The 22975-nt window shown below is 42.5% G+C and overlaps 1 protein-coding gene across 1 annotated transcript in view; it reads right to left on the bottom strand.

The window, feature by feature from the left end:
• MAP1A (microtubule associated protein 1A) overlaps positions 1–18929 on the bottom strand; it is a 62441-nt gene extending 43512 nt beyond the window's left edge. Inside the window, exons 1-2 of the mRNA XM_086471591.1 lie at positions 18770–18929; positions 13983–14084 (exon numbers count right to left, since the gene is read on the bottom strand). Of these exons, the coding sequence (XP_086327717.1) occupies positions 13983–14084; positions 18770–18929 (262 nt within the window). The remainder of the gene's footprint in view (positions 1–13982; positions 14085–18769) is intronic.
• Positions 18930–22975: the final 4046 nt, after the last annotated feature.

Raw genomic sequence — 22975 nt, 5'->3', positions numbered from 1 at the left:
CTTTAAAAGCAAAGGAAGAGAGTTGAGGAACTGCATTCATAGCACAGTAAAGGGAAACAGATGAAGAAATCTGTCAGAAAATTATACACAGCTGTTGAAACTGTCACATGTTACAGATTATTTCCCTACTTAATCCTCTTTCCCCTTTGCTCTTCTTGTCTTAGCAAGGTGCAGTTGACAAGGATTGGGAAAGCCTGTGTACAGACCCACAGTGAAACAGAGATACACTAACAACACATTAATAAGGCTTTCATTACCAATTTCTAGATATGACTGATCCTAGAATGCCAGCAACGTTTGTAAAAAAGTCACCCAAAGCTTGTATTAGCTTATAAGTATCTCTAGTTTCAATATCTCTGCTAAACACAGAACATCAAGACTCCAAAAGAAGTGTGTATTAGTCTTATTTAGGAGGTCACTGTCATTGCAGCTGCTGTGCTTACAATGCACATGGCCACCAAGAGAATGCTGCCTTTGTCAAGTTAAAGAAATGTCACTGCAACACCAAAAAAAAAAGAAAATAAACAAAACCACAAAACACCACCCCCCCAGTTATTCTGTGTGCAACTACTGTGATGGACAGCATGAAACCATTATCAGAGCACTGTTTAAAGAACTGTTCTGCATCATATAGGTCCTCCATAAACTGTTATCCAGTGACAGAAAGCTGCTAATTTTATAAGATGGAGAAAATGGTGTCTTCTGCAGCCTTTGTTGTTTTTCTGCTGGCATTGAGTGGAAGCACATGCCTCTTATTCTCAACTGTCTCACTCAGAGCTTTTGAACACTTAAAAAAAAGGTAAACAGCTTATCAAAAAAAAAGTATAGATAAGAGAATAATGCCAGACAGCCAATGAAAGAAAAGAAAATGCTATTCTAGGCAAAAAATAGAAAGAATTAAAATGGGTTACACACTAAAAGATGGCAGGTGTCTGCTGAGAAAAAAAAATCTTACGTAAGATGCTAACAACAGTGCCTGCAACCCTTGAAATGCCTGAGTTGTCAGAACAATGGAATTGGGTGTTCACCAAGGTCATAAAAGACATTGCTCTGCTTACTCAAATGCGGAGTCTTAACAGCCACTTCAGCTTTCCAGCAAGAGGCCCCAGCTTCCAGTAGTTCACTGACCTCAGCCAAATTTTACAGAAGCCAGTCAGATTCTAGAGGATGCTGAGGGCTGGAGCACAGGTAAGAGGGTTTATTTTGTGGTGATGTCACTCATGAACAGCTGAGGATGAGAACTGGAAATCTTACATTTATTTTCAAGTACTACAAGAAGTGACATAAGCACCACACCATAAATAGGGTCCATGACTAAGGACAGGCAGTAACACTGAGTATTCATTAGACTAGGGAATCCAGTATTTTGCTAAAGTTCTTATGTGATGGACCTTGTTCAAAGGTGATGTGTTTTTTCCATTCTTTAGAATTAGAGCTTCGTGAACTGTCTATGATCTTTAAGAGGGTAAAATATGATCTAGGCTAGCACTGCATGGTGTTCCTGCTTATGAAGATAACATGAAGTGTTGTGTCTATTGATTCCAGTTTAGCTTAGATAATCAAAATGATTAAGAGGTTTGAACAGTGGCATTAAGAGTCTTAAAAGTCCAGAACTCTTCAATTTAGAAAGGCACTTGTAAAAAAAAAAAAAATCAAAGCTAGTAGATTGGGTCATTAATCACCAAATCCTAAAATGGTAGAAGCTAGGGAGCACTCAGTAAAGCTAAATCAACTTAAAACAGAAGAGGAATTTCTTCTTTAGATAGCAGTCAGTGAATTTCAGGAACTTGCAGCTACACACAACTGTGGAGGCAGACAGCATTTGTAGATTCAAGAGGGATTAAACAACTTCTACGAAAAGGAGTTGCTTCTGGTGTGCCCTTTGACACCCCTAATCCAAGCATTATGCATAGTGGTGATAAATGGTCCTACTGTATAGGTCTGGTTCCCCTGTATAAACAATGTGTGCCTCACCAACACAACATCCTTGAGGAAAAACTGACAGACTGGTAAGAAGGGAACATCCTGCCTCAGAAGGCCCGAGAGATGGACAATTATCAAAGCAGCACAGTCAGCAAAATCTGCAGTAACTGGGGAAAAGTAAAAGTGGTAGGGGGCGATTGCACCACCGACTATAGAAGCACCCTAATCACCATTACCCACCCCTCTCTGGGCACGTGTGCTGTCAATTACAAGCGTGCTGTGACTTTAAACAGAGATGGGCAAAGCAAGAACCCATCAAACTCAGGGCATAACGTCAGGTGGGTTTTCTGTAAGCACGTATCAAGGTAAACGGGCTGCAGCTCCTGTACCCAGCTAAGATAGCTGTGCAGAACACTGCCAAGCTTCCAGCTTTGCTCAAACCTGCCAATGAAGAACTACCTCGACCCTGTGTGCGTGTTGGCTCTGCACGTCGGGTGAAAGATCCCACTTTTCAGGACAGTAGCGGGGGACTCATGAGGGGGAAAAGGGGGCAATCAAAAGCAACCTAGGCTCACATGCTTCCCTGAATTGCATCTCTTGTTGCTACTTCTGGAGGCAGAATATTGGGCTAGACAGACCACTGATCTGATTCAGTAAGGCATTTCCTTTGATCTTATTTGCTTTTAAAAAGCTGAACAGAATTTTCATCTTACTGTTCAGTAGAGTAGCTTAACAGAACCCAAGCATCTATGAAAAATTGTTTCTTTCATAGGAATGATGGCTTCACACAAGTAGATCCTATATGATTTTACTGAAGCCTCAGCAGTTTCAAGCGTGTAACAAATATGCACAGAAGTGTCAGTTGCAGAGGGTCAGTTTAATGCTTACATGAATTTTGGAGTGAGAGAATCACCATTTGCCTTTTCAGTCAGTAATCGACATTTGGACAGAACAGCATGAAGGCAAGAAGTTGATGTTAAATTAACTTCTGCTTAGCTTATTGGAGCTCTGGTTTGTTATCTTCACCAAGTAGCCTTCTGGGTATCACAGTGAGAACTATAATGTGTACCTCATGAACAAAGGAACATTTTGAAATACACAAAAGGAAAATGAAGATTAATCCTGATAACTTCCTAGCCTGGCCTGCCAAAGAAGGTTCAGTAAGCTGGCTTCAAATGCATAAAATGCAGCCCAATATTATCTTCAGAGACCTCTGAGGATGTGTGGTCTCCAGAAGAGCTCTCTTAGTGTTAAAAATATTTGTTAAAGATGGTAAAGGCAGCATTTTGAAATAAAGTTTTATATATGATCCTGCAAATTTTTACTTTTGTGCTATCTCTTGTTTTTTAAAAAAAAAAAACCACAACCCAAATCTTAGCTCTGCAGGTCAAAGAGCCAGAAATATTCAGTAAATATTTCCATTCTGTATTTGGAAGTAAAAGAATATATTTGAGACACACTGAAATTATTTCTATTTTAACACTAATGGGGTGGGAGATTGCAGCAATCAGACTAAGTCTATATAAACAGGTAATTTCTACACAAGATCTAAGAGATTGACTAAGAAGCTTTCCGCTTCCAATCTGAGCTCCAGTATTCTGGCATTTAAGTCCTAGAAGACTAGAAAACTCATCAGCAGTAAAGATTCAAATAGAATACAAAATGAATGCAAATCAGCACGGCATTACAGCAAATACGACCATACTTCTTAATAAAACCAAATAAGCTTGTCAAAATCTCAAAGGTTGTATTGATATAGCATAATTATCATTTCATAAGGCATGTCATATAAGCCTACACCAGGACTCATGCTGTTCACCATATTCATAAACAACCTGAAAGGGAAGAAAGCAGACTGGTGGCAAAGGTTATGGGTAATACCAAGTTATTAGGATGCCTGAGGACGAACTACAGAGGGAGACCTCACAATGCTGAGTTTCATTTGCCATTTTATTTATCAGTGTAAACCACACATGAAATGACACTAACTACTGCTAAACTAGAGCTAACTATTACCACTGAGGAGAGACCTTGAGGTTATGATAGTCTGTGTTGTATTCAGGAGTCAGCTCACTGCTCAGCAACAGTCAGAAAGTAAATAGATACATTAGAAACCAGGAAAAGAAGAAAAAAATCTTATGATACTGTGTAAATACATAGCTCTACCCCCCCTTAGACATTACACATTTCTGATCACAGCATCTCAAAGAGGTAGATCTGGAAGACATTAATAAAACAAGAAAGATGAAAGGCATGGAATAGGTTCCCTATAAGGAACCATTAGGTAAGCCAGGCCTCTTCAATCTGGAGAAATAATGAGAAGGCAAATGTGCCAAACCTATAACACAACTAGAATGGACAGGAAGTGACAGAAGTCAGCTGAAAAGAGAAATGCTTGGGATTGCTGCAGCCACACGTAGCAATAAGAAACACAGGCTGCACTTACAGCATGGGAAACTATAATTCACAGGATCTTTGAGGTCATACTCAGTGTGGTTACTATGAGAGCAAATACAGTCCTCAAGCACATAAGGAAGAAGCACAGAAGCTGGCAAGTGCTTGCTTTTATATTTCTCTGGTCAGAAGTACATTGGCAGACAAATGGTGCAGAAAAGTTAATTGCCTGAGGACTAGAAATCACATCTGAAAGTCCAAAGAATCATTATAGCATCTGTGAAAAATAATGCTAACCACTGACCTTCTTTACTACCTAAAGATGCACATTTAGGATATAGTAATCCTTCTAACAGCCAAGAGCTGAACAAAATCCATCACTGGATGATCTAGCTTATAGAAGTCTTTCTAGCAAGAGGCCACAGCTGTGGGGAACATACACTTTAACTGTAATATAATTTTGACAAGCAATTAGTCTTTTGCCTCTTGTCTAGAACAGCTTTTGCCTGAACACACAAACTTATCTGTACTATCTGGGAGCTACCATTTGAATAAACAGTTTTACTGCCATGCACTTGAGATTGATTGCTGAACACTAATTAAGCAGTGTAGTAGAAAAAAGTTATGGCACAAGCTGACACTGGAAGCCATTCCAAGTTCCATGAAGATGAATCACTTGTACAAGTAGAAACATTAACCTACGAGATACTTGTTACTGTAAAAGGAGGATCAAATGCAGACTTTGAGACTAAGATGTGTATAGTGGACTCACGCATTTGCCTTTGCTTCTTACCAGGTTTGTAACTTAACCCGATTTGTCCCACTTGCAGAACTCCTTGTTCTTTAACGGTTGCAAAGTTGAATTCACAGAAGCATAGAACAGCCCAGGTTGGAAGGGACCTCAAATGATCTGGTCCAACTTCTCATGGGAAAGGAACATAGATGATATGAGCTAGCACCCTGTCCAATCACATCTTGAAAACCTCCAGTAATGGGGACTCTACCATGTCCCTGGGGAGGTTGTTCCTGTGACTGATTGTTCGCACAATAACAAAGAAAAATTTCTTTCTTACCTTGAGCTGAAGCCTCTCCCAATGCAACTCGTGCTCATTCCCCTTTGTAGCTGCCCATAAGTTCTAGAGAGGCAGTAAAACCAGATTTTTCTTCCCCTAGCTTGGGTTAACACCATCCAAAAAGACAGCTGCCTTCAGGAACTATAATGAAACTCTGCTACATCCTCAGCGGCTGTGGCAGATATATCAGCATCCTCAATTGGCATTAAATGTAAAACAAAGGCATCAGCAGAATGTGAAACGTGTTTTAGGTCCCATATGAAAGGCTTCAGAGCCTGAAGGCCATCTGCCTGCAAGGCAGCTAGTTATTAGACTGTTGGACAAGCCCTGCTGGCTTTCAGCATAAAACATTGAGTTTGCAAGGAAACATGCAAGCTAATACTTGGATGTGTTTAGTATTTCTGATAATGCTTTTACAGAGGCAATAAGAGTATCTCAATGTTTCATTATTTCAAGCATTTGTTCCATCAAATTCAACCTGAATGTTGTTCTCAATTGCTTGATTTTCAATTATGCCATTAGTTATTTATAATAAGTTTTCTGAAGACTAACACAAAGTACAATTTGAGAGGAAAGATCACTGGGATGGCTGTTAAGCTTTTTAAAATCCCCTAGTCAGACTGAATGCAGCTGCTAATATTAGCATAGAGAGAACAGTTTTCAGAATGAGAAGCCATTTTCTCTGAGCACCAAAACCACCAGATATCAGAACACATACTCTCCTTCTGCTGAGAAGGGAGCATTTCACCTTGCACCACGTCAATTTATTGGAAAGAGACAGTCCCTCTCGGCTGTAAAGAGCTGTTAACATCCAGCACAAGGAGACACTGTACATGATCTCAAACTACTACAGCAGCCAGTGGCAACAGACAACCGTGCCAAAGTGCACATGGGGACTACCCTCACCATATGACAGCACACAAGCCTTCAGCATTTCACCTTGAATTCTTTTGACACTTCTGTACATTTTTCTCATCACATCACTATCCCGCCTTCAGACCATTCACTAGCTTCCAGATTCTCCATACACGTAAAAAGCTTGTCATGCAAGGTCTTCCATAATTGTTCTTACCTTTTTGTGCTCTGCTGCTGCCATCCAGGACTACTCCTTTTTCCCTTTGGACACATCATCACATCCATGCATCCATGCTTGATTTCTTGCAGTCCCTACCATCCATATCCTGTAAACATGCTATGAGATTACCCCTATAGCAAGAGTCACGTTGTTTGTGATACTCAAAAGAGCCAGCAAGTTAGCGCGGGGGGGGGGGCAGGGGGGAAGAAAGACACTCAAACCCTACCAAAAAACTGAACAACAATCAACTGTCATAAGGTGCATTAGGTATCACTTGTATGACCATCTCACCATTACCAGCTCTGTCCTCAGCTTTTCTGCACTCATTTGGACACCATTCGAGACTCATTTGTTCCTCATCATATCTAAACAGACTAAGAACTTGTCAGAGGGGTAACTGTGCCCCCTCTGTTCCCACAGAACACTGCAGTTACTTTTTGATTTCAGCTGCAAACACTAACCATTAACAGAATACAAATACAGTTTGGAAATAACTACTGTAACCGAGCGAGAAATTGCAGCTAGGAAAGTCTTGGAATATTCTGATAGGCAGACTGCTTTACTTAGTCATCTTATATTACCAGCCTTCATCTTTTGTTTCTTGCCAGCAGTGTCAAACTTTTACTGGCTGTTACAAGTCCATAGAGTGAGAAGCCTTTTGCATCAAATAGCAGGCTAAAGAATCACTCCAGCCTTACAGTAACTGCTGTGCTCCAGTTGATTTTTCCCTAATTACAGAGTGCAAATATCAACCATTAAGGTAATGATATCCTGACATTAATGCACATACTTCTGCAGAGAACAGTTTTATCCCCCAGAGACACTGCCAAGCATACCAGTGTGGAGGTACACATCCCTCACACAAGCAAAACTGGGATTTTTCAAGTAGCATGGAATCATAAAAACATTAACTGGAAGGGATTTCAGGAGATCTCTAGCACAGCCTTCTGCACAGAAGAACTAACACCAAGCTATGAATAATAAGAAGAAAATCAGTTACAGCCACTCCTCTATGCCCACAGCAGCAACAAGAGGGCACAGTGTAGAGCTGAACAACTCCTACTGTTAAAAAGTTCCTAGTTTTATGTGTGTCCATCTGGAGCAGAATGGCAATGGACACACAGGTTCATATCTTCAGGATATGGAGCAATGAATTTGCAGCAAGTTGCAACAGAAGTTAAAAAAATAAGTTAGAAAGATTCTTAACCATGGAAGTAATCAGTGTAGAACAGCTGCTCAAGCAGAAGCAGCATAGCTAAAAGAACATTTGTTTAAGACTGCAGCTACCTTCCAAAGGGTATTATCTGATGGTATACATGGAAGGCAGTCAAGTGTATTCCAAATTTACGTTTAGAGCTTCTTTTAGATTATATTATCAGTTGTGACCTGAGATTTCTCTTGTAGCAGTCCTTCCCACATCCTCCCTTCAAACCATGCCATAATCATAGCTTCTTGCTAAGTGTCATTGGGAGAAACTTATCTACACTCAAGATGCACCACCATCAAGTAAATCCTGGGATTATAGCAGAACTCCTCAGTTTAAGCCTTTCTGCATTCATCTCTAAACCACTCTACCTCCTGCCACAATCATCTTCATATGTATGGACCATCATAATTTTCTACAGCTCTAGACTGCTGCTTAGTACATTTTAAATTGTGGCCATTATTCCCCTGCTTACTCCTTTTGCCTCATTATTCTTGAGTCCATGGATAGACGCCTTCTGAGGGATCATCTTACTGCATTTCAAGATCCAGGCTTACTGAATCAGTCCACAGGAATGTACAAGTATCTAGTTTGAGGCAAATCTGCTCTCTAGACCTTCATAATCCTAAAGCCTGTCTGTGCCTGTCTGTTCTTGCCTTAAGTGCTCTTAAGCCAGGGGGCTCTAATAGGGAAATGACATATGCCAGCTGTACAGACTTGCCACAAACCAAGTAGCCACCTATAGTAACTGATTTGCTCCGAAGACCAACCCATGTCCCCTAGATTACCAGGCCAGAATCTCTCACATCCATACTACTGACCACACCAGAAGCAGAAATAGCTGAGAGGCAGCTATGCTTTCCTTTCCCAGAAAGGTACTAGAGCAAAGAGATGTTGTTCAGAGTTAGCAGGAATGTCTAGTCTCACAGGAAATTCTGCAGATGTGTAATGATGGGGAGGGGCTCCAAGGAAGAGTGGCAGCAGATCTAGTACTACATTAAGCTGCAAGCCTCCAATTCAGGATCAAGTCTCTACAGATCATTTCAGCTCCCTTAGTGAAATCAGACAAGCTGAGCTGAGATGGGTTGGCCCTACAGGAGACTAATCCCAAACTGTCTAATATGATTATGGTCCTTAGCAATACCACAATACCAAGAAAGCAACACATCAAGAGATTTTAGTAGTATTAGCCACTAGCAGAGAGAGTACAATAGCTCTAAGTCACACTGTCTTTTCCTAGGGAAAAGAATCTGACCATCACCCACTTCTCTCCCTGACTCTTCTCAACCAGGCAGCTTCCAAAGCTATTGAACTACTGAAGACATTATTTCTGTTACACAAACTGCCCACATCTTCCAGAAAATAAGCACATCTGGAGAAAGATTTGTCCAAATAGCCACATCAAACCATCCTGAAGCATAAGGACACCTTTATTCAACAGATCCACAAACTCAAGCACAAAGGCAAGACCTGCTAAGGGGCTTCGAGACTTATCTGTTTGGGTGATCTCTGTAAATAAAAGGGGTAAGTTAGGACATAAAAAACAACCTTTTTTTAGACAGTGTGTCACTCAGAACTCGCCTGCCCTGCTCTAACTGAACCACAACATTAGCCATTCCTATAGCTGTTGCCGAAGTTGTCACTCATTGCAGCTACAATAGTGCTGTTCATACTAGGTGGGGTTAGGAATTCATGCCAGGAGTTACTGTCACAGCATATAGGGGAAGAGCAGCCTCCCTCAGATTAGTTTACTAAATTTCATTGAAAATATCTGATTTGGCATATCGCTTCTGAAGAGGTAACAGCATCTGGGAAAGGTCTTACACTGCAAGAGCTACACCTGCATAAACAAAACCTATTCTTGAATTGCAGCACCTCAAGAAGCCATATATAGAGACTATTCTTCAATATATCCTGCATCAATATTTGCTACAGGATGAACTAGAATTGCACTTGATCCAGGTAACAGGCATTTTGTTGAACAGACACAGGGACAGACTGGTCAGGGACAGTTTGCAGGCAAGTTCCTCCAGGAAAAGCTGGGAATTGTCCTAGAATATAGAACACATCCCACTGGTGTCTAAATTGTCATATTTTTTTTCTGCAGTTACTGAAGTACAGCAACACCAAAATCTTAAGGAACAATTTGACTGAGCAAACTCCAGAACTTTCTCCATAGCAAATCTTACATCAAGGAAGAGCATAAACACAGGCATTTCTTAAGAAATACCAGATCCTGCAGATAGCTATGGCTCCTTAAAGTCTGCACTGTGGCACTAGAACCATTATTGTAGAAAGGAAAATAGATATCAATTTCCTATTTTGCACTGTCAGAAGATAGGAAACAGACTTACAAATCACAAACTATTGTACCAAAGCAACAGGCCATTGTTCTGTTGCTTAGTTGAGACTATCAATATCTGTCAAATTACAGCATAATTATAACAATTAATCTGTATTTCTATATAGATGAGTTAAATTCCTGCCACTGATCAGCAAGTTTGTCTGGAGCATGCAAACAGACCATAGCAATGTTCATGTTACTGGAATCCTATCCACCCCTATCCATGCCTTTGCTTTCTCCTGAGCAAACACTGAACAGTTATCACATGTCTGTCTAGTGCTAAGCACTATTGGGAAAACAGGTCAGGATCTTTAGAACCCAGTGTGATAAAGCAAGGATTTTTCAGGTCCAGTGATACTGCAGCACTTCATTAAACAGATCAATGTTAGCCTAGCCATTACCTTACAAATGTAAAGTTAGCAATAAGAACCTGAGTCCTTAAGATCACAATGGATGAATAGAAAGAACCTACAATTCTTTAGGCCACACGACCAATAGCTCACATTTTCCAGTTACTCCTTACCTGAGTGAGGAAGCCCACAGGAGGTTTCATGGAACCTTATAGGACTTTTAGAGATCACTTCCAAGGAGAAGACAGGTAGCATTTAAAAATGTTTAATACATTAAATATTTGCAATTATAGGGGAAATCCTTCAGACAAGAGTGCCTGCCACACTTTACAGATGGTCAGAGTCTATCTAATTCCATTTCTTACTTTACAGTCCAAATCAAGATTATGCTTCAGGCTCCAGTGACATTGCTCTAGAGTTAGCGCTGTCCTGCCACACACAAGCAAAGACACAGTTGTAAGAGTAAGTCAACTTTTAGGTCCTATTCACCTACAGAACCACAAGGCCACAGCCATGATGGAGGCTTTTACAGAGCAGCTATTTACCAACTCATCAAGAGCTTGAAAGTCAAAGTGGGACACAAAGAAAACTGGTAGCCAGAGGCCCTACAGGGTAATACTGAACTGTCTACTATCTCCTACACATGCTGGAGTTTTGTTGTTTTCAGACCTAAACCTACCTGGATGCAGGAGTCTAACCTGGAGGTCACACATACATACATCACCATTAACCCAGATAAAGATTAGATCATAACAAAAAGCAACAATCAGGATAACTTTCAGTTATCAGTGGGTTATGATTGTCCAAAGTTAGGGTTATGCTAGTCAAGAAAGGCTTCAACAGAAGAGGAGGCTGTTAGCTTAGTTCATGGGTTTCTTCTTAACTAGCAATAATTGTTTCCTCTTTCTAAAAAAAAAAAAAACCAAACAAACCCCAACCGGCCAGCCACAAGCCATTCAACTGTTGCTCTAGTAGTAGTCGCTTCCATACAGATAAGAGAGCTTCCAGATCCACATTAACCTAGCAGAAATATAACTCTTCAACAGAAGCCAGTGATCAGTTTCAGTTAGATATTTTCCTCTCCAGTTAATTCCTTTCAGGTCTGAGATTTTTTTTTTTTCATCGTAATGCAAAATAGATCAGACAGATGTTTGGATGTTGGATTGCTCTTTCAACTACCCCTTACAGTGGTATTCAGCTACAGCGGCAGCTACGAAATGGAAGACTCTTCACTGCTTGCTACAGTGGTATAACATTGTAAGAGTCCACATCAGACAGTTAGGGGCTGTAGAGTTTAAATCCTCAGAACCCTTGTAGAAAACTGGGGATTTAACAAGTCACTGCTTAACTAGTTGCAATAGTAGGAGACAACTTGAGCAAGATATGATAACTGATACGTTGCTTTACCCTTTCCCAGTCCTACTAGAAACATCAACTGAGTTTTTCCACAAGGCACCTCTGTTTCTCAGAAAAGAAGTGGCTGAGAATGGCTAGTAAAAATAACATTCGTGACTGATTCGAGAGGTGAGATCAAGCCTCTATCAGACCCCCATCATGTCTGATCAACATGCAACAAGATGCCAGATGATCTATGTCATTAGCTACAGAAATTAACTAATCGCAACTAAATTTATGTAACCGCACACTGGAGCGGCCCATTTAAGGAGTGTCTGTGGATGCACAGGCAAACAGAAATCCTTCACTTGTGCTGTTTGCTTCTATACTTAACTTCTTCTGTTCTGCCTCATTCAAGATTTAATGGTTTGAAATACATATTGAGTGTTCTGAAATATATAGACTTAAGTAAGCACTGAATTGATGCTTCCGTTAACTGTATTGTAACTACAGTATTTCATTCCTCCACGGTAACGGTCAGTTCAGAACCCACTTTTTTCATTTGAAGCTATGGGGGCTGGTTTTGCATATGGGCATTTGCCTTACACATCTTAAATTCTTCAGTCAGGACTCGTCATTACTGAGCCCTGAATGACTCTGGATTATCAAACTTGCCTCACTGCTCACCCTTTAAGGTTTAAGTAGCTATGTTAAGCAGCATGTACCTGGCTGAACTCAACTGGCAATCCACCTCCACTAACAGAGCTGGCTATTTATATCAGAACTTCTGTCTACCCATCTTTCTCTCAATAACTTCTGCATACCAAAGCCTGGCCCCTAATTCTATGGCCAGTAGGCTTCCTTAAACAGACTTCATGGGCTTAGATCCCCCAAACGTTTTTGGCTGGTAGACCAAATCACTCATCTGTTTGCTGATTGCTTCAAAGAACTTCAAGATATTTGAAAAGAAGGACTTCTCTTCACAGAACCAATGGTGACTCTTCCAAGGTAGACATTAATTCTGCCTTTTATTATAGTTACTACTGATTTGCCCAGTAGACCTAACAGTTGGTTAACAGACCTGCAATTCCCCAGATCCCTCATGGAATCTTCTTGATAGATGGGCATCACATGTATCACCTTTTGCTCCGCAGAAACCAAGTAAGGGAAGTGAGGGGGATATGTCACCAATATTAATCCAGATATTTCAACCCTGAGTTATAAGAATTCTTGAGCAAACGTTACACTCATGGTGACTTAGTCTATTTGTACCATAGACTCTTACAGTTGTTTCAAATTTAGACAGATCTTCTGCTGAGTGTTTCATACACAGTATTTTAATCCTCTGTGTGTATATACATATGTGTATCTAATCCCATAAGTGTGTGTGTATATACATACACACACTGCTTTGCAAGGAGGGAGACTTTCCATCCCCATGTTAAAAAGTCACAGGAAAGTTAAGAGACCTCTCAATGGCACATTTGAGAAGAGTCCAGGTACCTTCTTTTGCAGCTATCTGTTAGGAGAACAGCTTCCCCAACTGGAAAATATATTCCAAAGCTTTGACAAGAGTGTAAAACAAAGTAAGCTATAAGACAGTCTTAGATTAAAAAAAAAGTTTTGACACTTGGCAACAGTGTTGTCTATGCTTACTATATTAACCTTAACATATGTTAGATAAAGGTATTATAAACAGCCTAACCAGAGTTCAAGCTTTTCACAAGCTAGGTAAGCACACTAACTTTTAATGTCCTTTTTATTTTATAATGCTCTTATTCATTGCTCTTCTCAGGAAGGGGAGATAGGCCTTCAAAAAATGGATTCAGAAAGTCATTTGACTAGTCTTACACACTACTTGCAAAGCATTTCGTGCACACAAATGTACCTTCTAAAACCCAAAAAGGAAGAAATAGGTAATAAATAGCTTACAAAGTACAACTATATTGTGCCACCTGAATAAGGTACAGAAGACAGACAAATTCTAACTTACTAGTTTGAGGCTTTTAAACAGCATGTGTTTCTATCCACTCTATCCTCAGTAGTAAGATATGTAATTTTAAGTTCAATTCCTTCCATCCAACTGAGCCTTAAGGTATTTTTTTCTTCTTTAGTATTCAGGTCTGCAGAATCCTGGGCAAACAACTCACTAATTGACTGACATTCTACATCATAATCAGCTTTTTTCGTTTTGTTTTGTTTGTTTTGGTTTTTTTGTTTTGTTTTGTTTTTCCAAACCCAAAAGAGAAGTTAAAAGTTAATGTTGATAAAGCAAAAAGCTGACCTTTGACTTCTGAAGAAAACTGAGCCAGATGTCGGGTTACAAACAGCCGCAGTTGCTGATTCAGGTCACAGGACAGAATGTTGATGTTCCAGGACCGGATTCCTGCCCAAAAACAACAAGAAGAGTGAGCTGTTATTACATTTACTCTAGAAGCAGAAGTGGAGATAGAGAAGTTAACAGGACACACAAGGAACAGTGATGCTCTTCCAAAAGAGCATACTTAGGATGGAGAAAGTCTTCAGAAACAGAGGGCCATAAGATGCTTACCTTCCATAAAGCATCTATCCCTGAAGCACATGCAGTGAGCAAGTCTTCATTCAACTTGGGCTTCACACAAGTGAAACGAACAAGCTACAAGGGATTGAGGCCAAATAAATTACACTACTGCCTAATCAAGCAAATACATTACGTTAGTTTTACATCTTCTGCATTATCCAGCATTGGTCACTAGTAGAGACGGTCAAACTACTAAACAGCTCAGACACCAGCTTCTCTGCTGTAACAGCCTGTGCATCCTTCAAGTCACAAAAGCCCCCCCACAACTTGCTCTGCCTAATCACTCCTTCAAAGCCCCTGATCCCACTGAGACCCTTTGAGTTTGCTCTTTAATCTATATAATCTTTGTAAGCTAATTGTCTTCATATCACAGCAGGAAGCAGCATCTGCTCCCAGAGCAAGTGGCACCATGCCATGCTGGGTAAGTCACCTTCAGACCCCAGTGTGAGCAGATCACAGATCTTCACATCCCAGTAAGCAGCAGCCTCTCCTAGATGTTGTGATACTACTCTTTGGCACAATGAACAAAACCAGGATATCAGCATGAAGCACTGCTCCAGCCTCTTGTGCTGCTGCCTGCTGAAGTACAGATGTTGCAGGCCAGCACCACAGACTTCTAAGAGTTAACTGAAACAAGAATTTCAGCCCCAGTGTTCATTGATGGAGTCGTCACTGAGAGTTCTTCCACCATCTTCAGGAGATGTCCTCTCTTGCATAAAATATGAAGTTTTATTGCATCTGTTATCTGCCTTCTTTCAAGAGAAGCATGTTGTTTTTTCATGGAGATAGCATTCCCAGTTACTGTCATTCTAGTTCTCCAGCACAGTAACTCCATGTTGTGCAACAGCTTCTGTTGGCCACAGGTCAGAAACAGGATCTTCTAGGATAGAAGCTCCAGCTTTCTACACATAACCAAGATAGAGTTAGTAATCATTGCATCACACAATTCAGTAGTCTCAAGGCCTGTAGAAACTACAGCAGCTCAAGAAAACTTTATTCTTAGTTTCTTTTTCTGGTGATAGCTGACAAAGAGTAATAGAGCTTATTACCTGACAGTCTGCACTGCAGAGTGCACAAAAAGCCCTCAGTAAACCCTCTGAACGTCAGGCAAACAAACAAAAAACCCAACAACTTACCACTACTTTCAGTGTCACAGAATATCTAGTCCTTTCAGCTTGAGCACGGGATAGGAACAAATGAAACACATAAAAGACAGGGAGCAAGAAGGTGAGCAAAATGTTTTCCTATATTATACTCTCGGAAAGCACGACTGTTTAAACAGGTATCCAGTAAGTGCATGTTAATGCAGTACTGATGAGCATTCTGAGCTGGACAGGAACAAGATGGCACTCTGCAGGACAAATCCTGCTGACTATCTGCTGTGTCACTGTCATGGTGTCCTACTGCAGTAATAAATGCTATTTGAGGTACTGCTACACCCTCTAGGATGCAGAAAGAATAGATCATCTTTCAGAGCAAAGAAAGGGAAGAGTGAAATTGTCTCGCTCATCATCCTACTTGCAACAATTTATTCAACACTTTTTCCCCTCCAGGTAGTCTGAAGTCACACCTAATCTCCCCCCACTTGCCACAATTTCAAGTTACCCTCCCACGGCACAGGAGACAGAACATTGTCCTTGCTGATTAGGATCCTCTACTTCCTGATACAAGAGTGCAGACTATACCATAATAAGGTTTCTAAACATTCATGCTCTTTGCATGTGCACAGCTTGGGTAAGGTACCACGTGACTAATCAGGTTTCCATCTCTTTCCTTATGCCCTTGTGAACTTTATTTCCTGCTGAGCTAATTGGCTTATAAGATTTGGCATTTCCCCTTAATACTAGACCTAGTCTTCCAGATGCTGTTTCAAAACTGGAAAAAAGTCACACGAGAACAGAAAAATAAGACCAGCATTTATTAGACAGCATTTTAGAATAAGCATTGTTCAAGCATCCCACAGACACACAATGCCACTGCCTAAGAAGCACTACACATGGGAACAAGCAGGTTCCCATGATGTCCTATATTTACAATTCCATTACCGTGAACCAAGGTATAGAAAGAAGTCTGGGAAAGCACAGCATTTGGATCAGCCAGAGCAAAAGATTTATTCACTAAAAAAAAAATATCTTTGTGGTAGCGTGGTGGGTTTTGGTGGGTTTTTTGTTGGGGTTTTTTTTTGGTTTGGGTTTTTTTTTTTTTTGCTCAGACAGGGTGCTACAGCCAACAGAACAAAGGCACAAAATAATACCTATTTTTTTCATCCTTTAGAAAAGCCTACCCGGATGTATAGTATGTAACACTTAGGACCAACTTTCCTTACCAATTTTATTTGCTAATGTTGTTAACCTGATTATCAGGGCTATAAGTCCCTTACCATACTTACCAAGTTGCAGAAAAATATTTTTTTCTGAAGGGCAGAAGCATTTTGTTATTTATACTGCTTCGTTTCCTGAGGAAATCAAATCTGCTCAGCAGCCCATTTTATCCCTCCACAAACCTCACATTTCTTGAGCTCCCCAAATCAAGAGCATAGCTGTTTCCAACATTATAACATGCTGTCTGTTGAGAGATCTCAAGACCTTGCTGTCACTTTAACTAATCTTACTTCGTATATCCATCTTCCAATTTGCAGATCTTGGTCTATTTCAAGAAGAGGTCATTCTCCTATTTCACAGTGGCAAAAGACTCCTCTAAGACTTGCTGGAGGTCCTACTCCAAGTCAGTGACAGAGGAAAGAGGAAAGTCCAAAATCCAGGTTCCCAGTTCTCTCAGCAGTTAATTTCTACTGTTAGTTACTTACCAATACTGCCTAAATGGCTCTCGTGCAAAGTGTCTGCACCTGGCAGAACTTCAGTAGGTTTCTGGTCGGACAAAACTAACTGTGGAATTTACTTCAGCTGTGACAATTACAATTTATGTTGAAAAATTGGCATTTATTTTTTTTCTCTCCAATGGCAGTGCCCAGGTTATTGGCACATCACCGCAGAGTGAAATCCATTAGTTTGCAGTTGGATCTGCCACTACTTCAAAGATTCAGAGAACAGATAAGGATGCAGGTTAGCACACCAGTTCAAAGTGCCAAGCAAAGATGATTTTTCAGAGGCCAAATGGTCATAAGTCTGATGTACGCCATCTGAATAAAGCCATCCCTTGGAAAAAGTACTACTCTCAGAGTAGCTGGTAAGTGGCCTACCAGCAGAGATGGATGGAAGAGATGCTGAAGCAGAGAAATTAGACAAGATTTGACATTTTTACACACACCCTTTCTCCTGAATTGCACTGTCCATCTGTTCCTCAGTACTGTTGATGCTTGAGAGGAAAATAGTCACCTAGGCATCTCTGAATCACACAGTTTGGCCAATAGTTACAACTTATCACTGGCATCTTTTAAACCAATGTGTCTTTAAAATGGGGGGCTGGGGGGAACAGCATGCAGAGTCAAAAGGCAGTTACTTTATTTCTCACAGGTGTACCGAACTGCTTATCAGAACAGGGATTCCCCTAAGGTCCTGATGTAGCTGACAACCTCTGCTTTCTCCTTTTCTTAGGAACCATCAAAAACTGCCACAGAGCAAGAGCTACCATCTCACAACCTCCTTCCCCTTTTCAACAACACCATCTAGTACACAAAGACTAATTAATTGCCAAGGCCTCTGGGCACACCACAATACAGACAACAAAGGAGCAAAGTGTTATGCGGTCCTGTCCTGTCTCGCTCTGTGTCATTCCTGACTCACTTCACCGTTGTGGCTTATCCGCTGTCAGCCTCTCTGGTCCACACGGTTGCTTCGCAGCCAGGGAGAGGCCGTAGCACACCGGGCCCCTGTGTGCAGCCGCCCCCTTGCACTGCAGTACGCGGCCAAGCAAGACAGATCCTCCAACACGACAGAAGTTTGGGGTAAGGTGGAAATAAGATGTAATCCACTGGCCCACTAATAAAACAGAAACCGGGGAAATTAAAGCCATAAAATGTCTTCAAGCTTTAAGACATCCAAACCCAGCGTTAACCCTAGATCACTAGGGCAAATAAAGGAATGCAGAGGAAAAAGATACAGCAGTTTATGGCCTGAACGCCTACGAGCATGCTAGCCTGCAGAAACAGAGCCAGACCGGCCCGTTACTGATGCCATCTGTCGCCAGGATCGTCCTCCTCGGTACTGACGCTCCAGTCACCTCCGTGACGGGCCGCGCCAACCCTGCGGGCCGCGCTACCGGGCTGCAGGTCCCGCCCGAGCCCCGAAGGCTTCTCTCCCGGCCCCGCCCCAGCCCCGCGGCCCCAGGACGCGCTCACAGGCGGCCTCCGCCTCCTCCTCCCCGACCCCCCAGGGCACCAGCCCCTACCTCAGCCACCGTCCGCGGGCTCCCTCCCCCGCCCGGGCCGGCGGGCCGAGCGACGGCGGGGACACCGCGGCGGGCGCGGGCGGGCCGGCAGCCCCGCGGCACTCGGCAGCACGGGCCGCCCCCCGCCTGGCCCCGGGGCCTTCCGCCGCGGCCCCGCTCCTCACCGCGCTCCAGGGCGCCGCGCAGCGCCCCCCGCTCCGGCTCCGTCCCGATCTCCCCGATCACGACGAGCAGCGCGTGCCTCCGTGGCTCCCGCCGGCGCCGCCCGCCCGGCGGCCAGGGCGCTGCCGTCTCCACAGCGACCAGCCCGGCCGTGGTCTCCATGGCAACCCCGACGGCCGCTGCTGCAGTGCGCGGTGACTGGCGCACGGCTCTTAAAGAGCCCTGAGCCCCTCCCCGATTGGCCGAGCTTGCACGTGCCCCTGCACGACTGCGGAGACGGGGGCGGGGTCTCAGGGCCCCGTCCCCCGCTCGCCGCGCGGGCGGCCCTCGGGCTGCGGCTAGGCCTCGGGGTCGCGCTGCCGTCGGGCCCGCGGCCCGCGCAGGGCCCGGGCAGAGCCTCGGCTCCAAGAGGCCCCGGTCCTCTCCCGTCGCGGGCAGTCCCCAGCGCGGCCCGCATCCGGCCTGCCCGCAGGCGGGGGGCACGGCGCCGTCCCTGGTGGGCTCCGGCCGGCGCTGGGGAGCGGGGCTTTCGGTCTCCGGCTGGGCACGGCTGCTCTCCCTCCTTCTGGCATTAGGGGAGGAGCGGTGCAGCTGCCGAGCCCGGGGTGCTGCATGAGCCGGTCTCGTGACTTTTCAAAGAGTTTCAGTTACCTTCGTGATGTGAGTGCGAGAGAGTTACTTAAATACGGAAACCCACAGCGATTTTTAAACGCCTGGTATTGCGTTGTTGCGATATCCACAATAAAATCACAAGAGCCGGCCGTGCTAAAAGGTGTCCAGGCTTGGTGTCTTCTTCTCCATCACTTGGTAGAAAGCAGGAGAGCCAGATCTTCGTCTCTTCCCGGTGCTTGCTCTTCCTGATCAATTAAAGACAAGTGTAATGGTCTCCAAGGGTAAGGGGTGAGATTCCCTAGATTCCAGAAACATGACCTATGAGAAAAATCTCTCTGAAGTTTGCCAGCTGCCAGTGTAAAACTGTTGTGAGCGTGCAGACAGATGGCTGTGCAGACAGGGTTTCTTAACGTCCAGGGTGACCAGAGAGGGCCTTAACTCAGGGCACAACTCCAGATCGCTAACAGTCAGTTCTAGCTAGGCACACCTTCAAAGCACTTCAATGCAGCGTGTGGAAAAGCTGAGCAAAATCAGAGTACAAGTCTTCTGCAGACTGAACAAGGGAGAGTCACCAAAAAGTAGTTTCAGATAGAAATATCCATGTCTTTTCTGACAAAAAAAAGGGAGGTCCATCCTGCGCTGGTGCAGCTGGGTGGAAAAGCAACCCAGCTATTGTGAAACACGAAAGTCAGCAATAATCGTTTCCAAAAAGCAATGTCGGGTTCTGCCCCCTGCAGTCTGCAAGATTTCCATAGAGATGAGCTACAGTTCAGGAAGCTTGATAAACCAGTGTGCTGCCCTGTTTTGTTCCTCAGTGCTCACCTAGCCTGCAGTGAGGATGCAGCTGAGACCTCAGAAGGTTCGGACAGTCGGCATTTTGGCAAGTATATGTGAATCTATAGTGTCATAAGGCTCTGAGAGAACATAATTGGGAAAAAAGCCAACCACAGAAAGGGGGAAAAATCCAGAATTATTATCTCTGCGGGCTACCACTGATGTCACTATCTTACAGAGTTTTTTCAGATTGAGACCTTTAATCAAAAGGTGCTCTAGCTCTCAACAGATAAGTTAGGAGACAATGCAATAGGTCTTTTTCACATTAAATTGTGGTGACACCACTGGCTATGATCTTTATGAACTAAATCTCATAAACAAAGAGAATTAGTGCAGCAAAAGGGTTTATTTTATTTCTGTGTATTGTAACCTGCATAGCTGCATTAATTTTGTTTGTGTCAAGAGACTGCACTGAAGCAGGTAAATATGTGAATAAAGCAATAAACCTGCAAATAAACACCAGCATACAATAAATTCTACCATGAAAGTATGATTGTACATCATGGAGGGAAGACAAGATGACAAAACATGAAGATGAAAGATTTTCAGGTATTTTCATACTAACTGTTAGAAGTGCCTTCTGTTTTTAGACGATTCAGTCTTAATACTTGCTGCTTATTCTTGACATGGTAGCTTTCCAGAGCTGCAGCTTTTCACTGCAGTGCAGAGATGCTCCTCCAGCTGGCTTTCTGCCAAGGAGAAAAGAAACAGGAGACATGCAAACTGGAGTGAAAGCTTAAAAAGAATATCCAAGCATGGTTCTGTACCATAGAGACTAGAACCTCTAGGGAAGGCTGTTTATAATTAAGAGATGGGGTTTTATGATGTGATCCATTTGCGCTCTTCTACTGTACCATCAGACAATCGAATAATGATATTTCAGTTGCTTTCCGATGTGAATCACAGCTGCCTGTGGTCACAGTAGAATTGGGGGGGCTTGAGTCCTAGTGTGTGTGCACTGCATAAGGCAATGAAATGAGAGATTTCCAACCCACTGAGTTCCTCCTTTTCCCTGGATCAAACCCTGGATCCATATAATAGATCTGTATAGCAATTATGGCGCAAGTTTCTGCTTTCATGCACTGCAGCAGTAGCTGGCACCCCCATGAAATATCAAAGGCTGACTGGGCTGATTATAGGCGTTAGAGGTCCTGACAAATATCACAGAATGAGAGGTGGTAAAGGCAAACAAAAGAATTACCTCTGAACAGTGAAGGACAATGAATCACAGGTAAGTGACTGTTATAAAAATGGATTTCGAAAGCAGGCTCAAAATAGCGTAAAAAGTATCTTCATAATATCACAGGAAGAACAATCTACACAGTTTCGGTTTCTCAGCCCTTTAGCCTGGAATGACGGTTTCCTGTCCTCCCCAGCTAAAAATGTGCATACAAATAAAAGTACTTGTGGGAACCAGAGATATAAGGCAGTATCCGAATGAGAGTAATGCCTTTAACGGAGGTAAAATATAATGTCATTTTGGCTGAGACATTTCTAAGAAGCAAAGGAAAATAGGTGCCTGCCTAAAGGGATTTTGTTCTTTGTTCAGGCCTTGATCTCTCCTGTGGTGGACATAGCTGTGCTCATGTGGAGCAGAAGAACCCAACATTGATAACGCTTCCACGTGGAGATGGAGCCGTGTGGCCATTTATACTGTCACTTCCAGAATATGTTGTAAGATACAGACAGAGAAATGGAGGGCTAAGTCCTTCAGTTTGACCAAACCACATATAGTTTTGCTTCTATTTAACCCCGTGGGCTATTTGTCAGAGAAGTGCTCCTATTCCTCCCACTTCTGTCTTACAGAATGTGTTGCAAGATACTGAATGTCTCCTGTACAGTTTGGAACATCTGCGGTGCCGATCAGGGCTAGGATCTAAGCGCCTATGAAACTGTAACATACGTTCATTATGTCATTTCTAGTGATCCAGAGCTTTGGAATGAAAATATATGTTTATCAGACCAAAAAAGGTACTAATTCGTACTGATGCAGCAATCCCTCTTTGAAGGCAAGGTGATTTTTAATTGATTAAATATTAAATACAAAGCAGCCACAGTTCTTACCTCTCTGTTTCATCTTTCCTCATAACTCAAAACAGCCAAAATAATGTAGCTGAAACAGCCAGGCAAAGCAAAAGCATAAAAAATGAGCACAAATGGAATATTACTAAGATTTTTTGCAGACTGAACTGTACATGTTGCCAGCAGCCTCACTGAACAGTGCAAAGAAATTACCATGCTACCCTTTCCGCCATCATAACTGTGCATATGTCTTTCACAACTTCCTTTGCTCAGCAAAGCCATGCAGTGATTTAAGATTTCTCCAGAAGAAGGTGCAGAGAAACTCTGTCATCCCGGCTTACAGTGAAATAGCTAAATTGCAGTATACATGGCACGTTTTGTGTTACTGAATATATTAGGAGTATCCAAAGAAAGTAATAAGCAAGTCAATAAGTAAAATGTACACTTAAGAAGGAAGTTAATTTGTTGTGGCAATCTTAGCTACATAAGGTTCATATGATCAAATATCTGTCCTTTTTTTTTTTTTTTTGTTACATTCATATGGCGAACACTTCTTTGTGTTCAGTCTTTCACAAATTAAGAATATAGACATACTGCATTAATGGTAAGAGCCTTTGCCTGAAGGCTACAGGAGAGCAATTAATTGCATTGTCATTTATGGTTGATGCTAGTCCCACTGTATATCTTTCAGTGTTCCACTACTCCTAGAGCACACAGTCTCTGAGCGCTCATAAAGTAAT

The sequence above is a fragment of the Leptosomus discolor genome, chromosome 11 (assembly GCF_034619465.1).
Source record: "Leptosomus discolor isolate bLepDis1 chromosome 11, bLepDis1.hap2, whole genome shotgun sequence".
NCBI lineage: Eukaryota > Metazoa > Chordata > Aves > Leptosomiformes > Leptosomidae > Leptosomus > Leptosomus discolor.
Note: the sequence above shows the minus strand (reverse complement) of the source record. Positions and strands in the feature narration are given on the sequence as shown.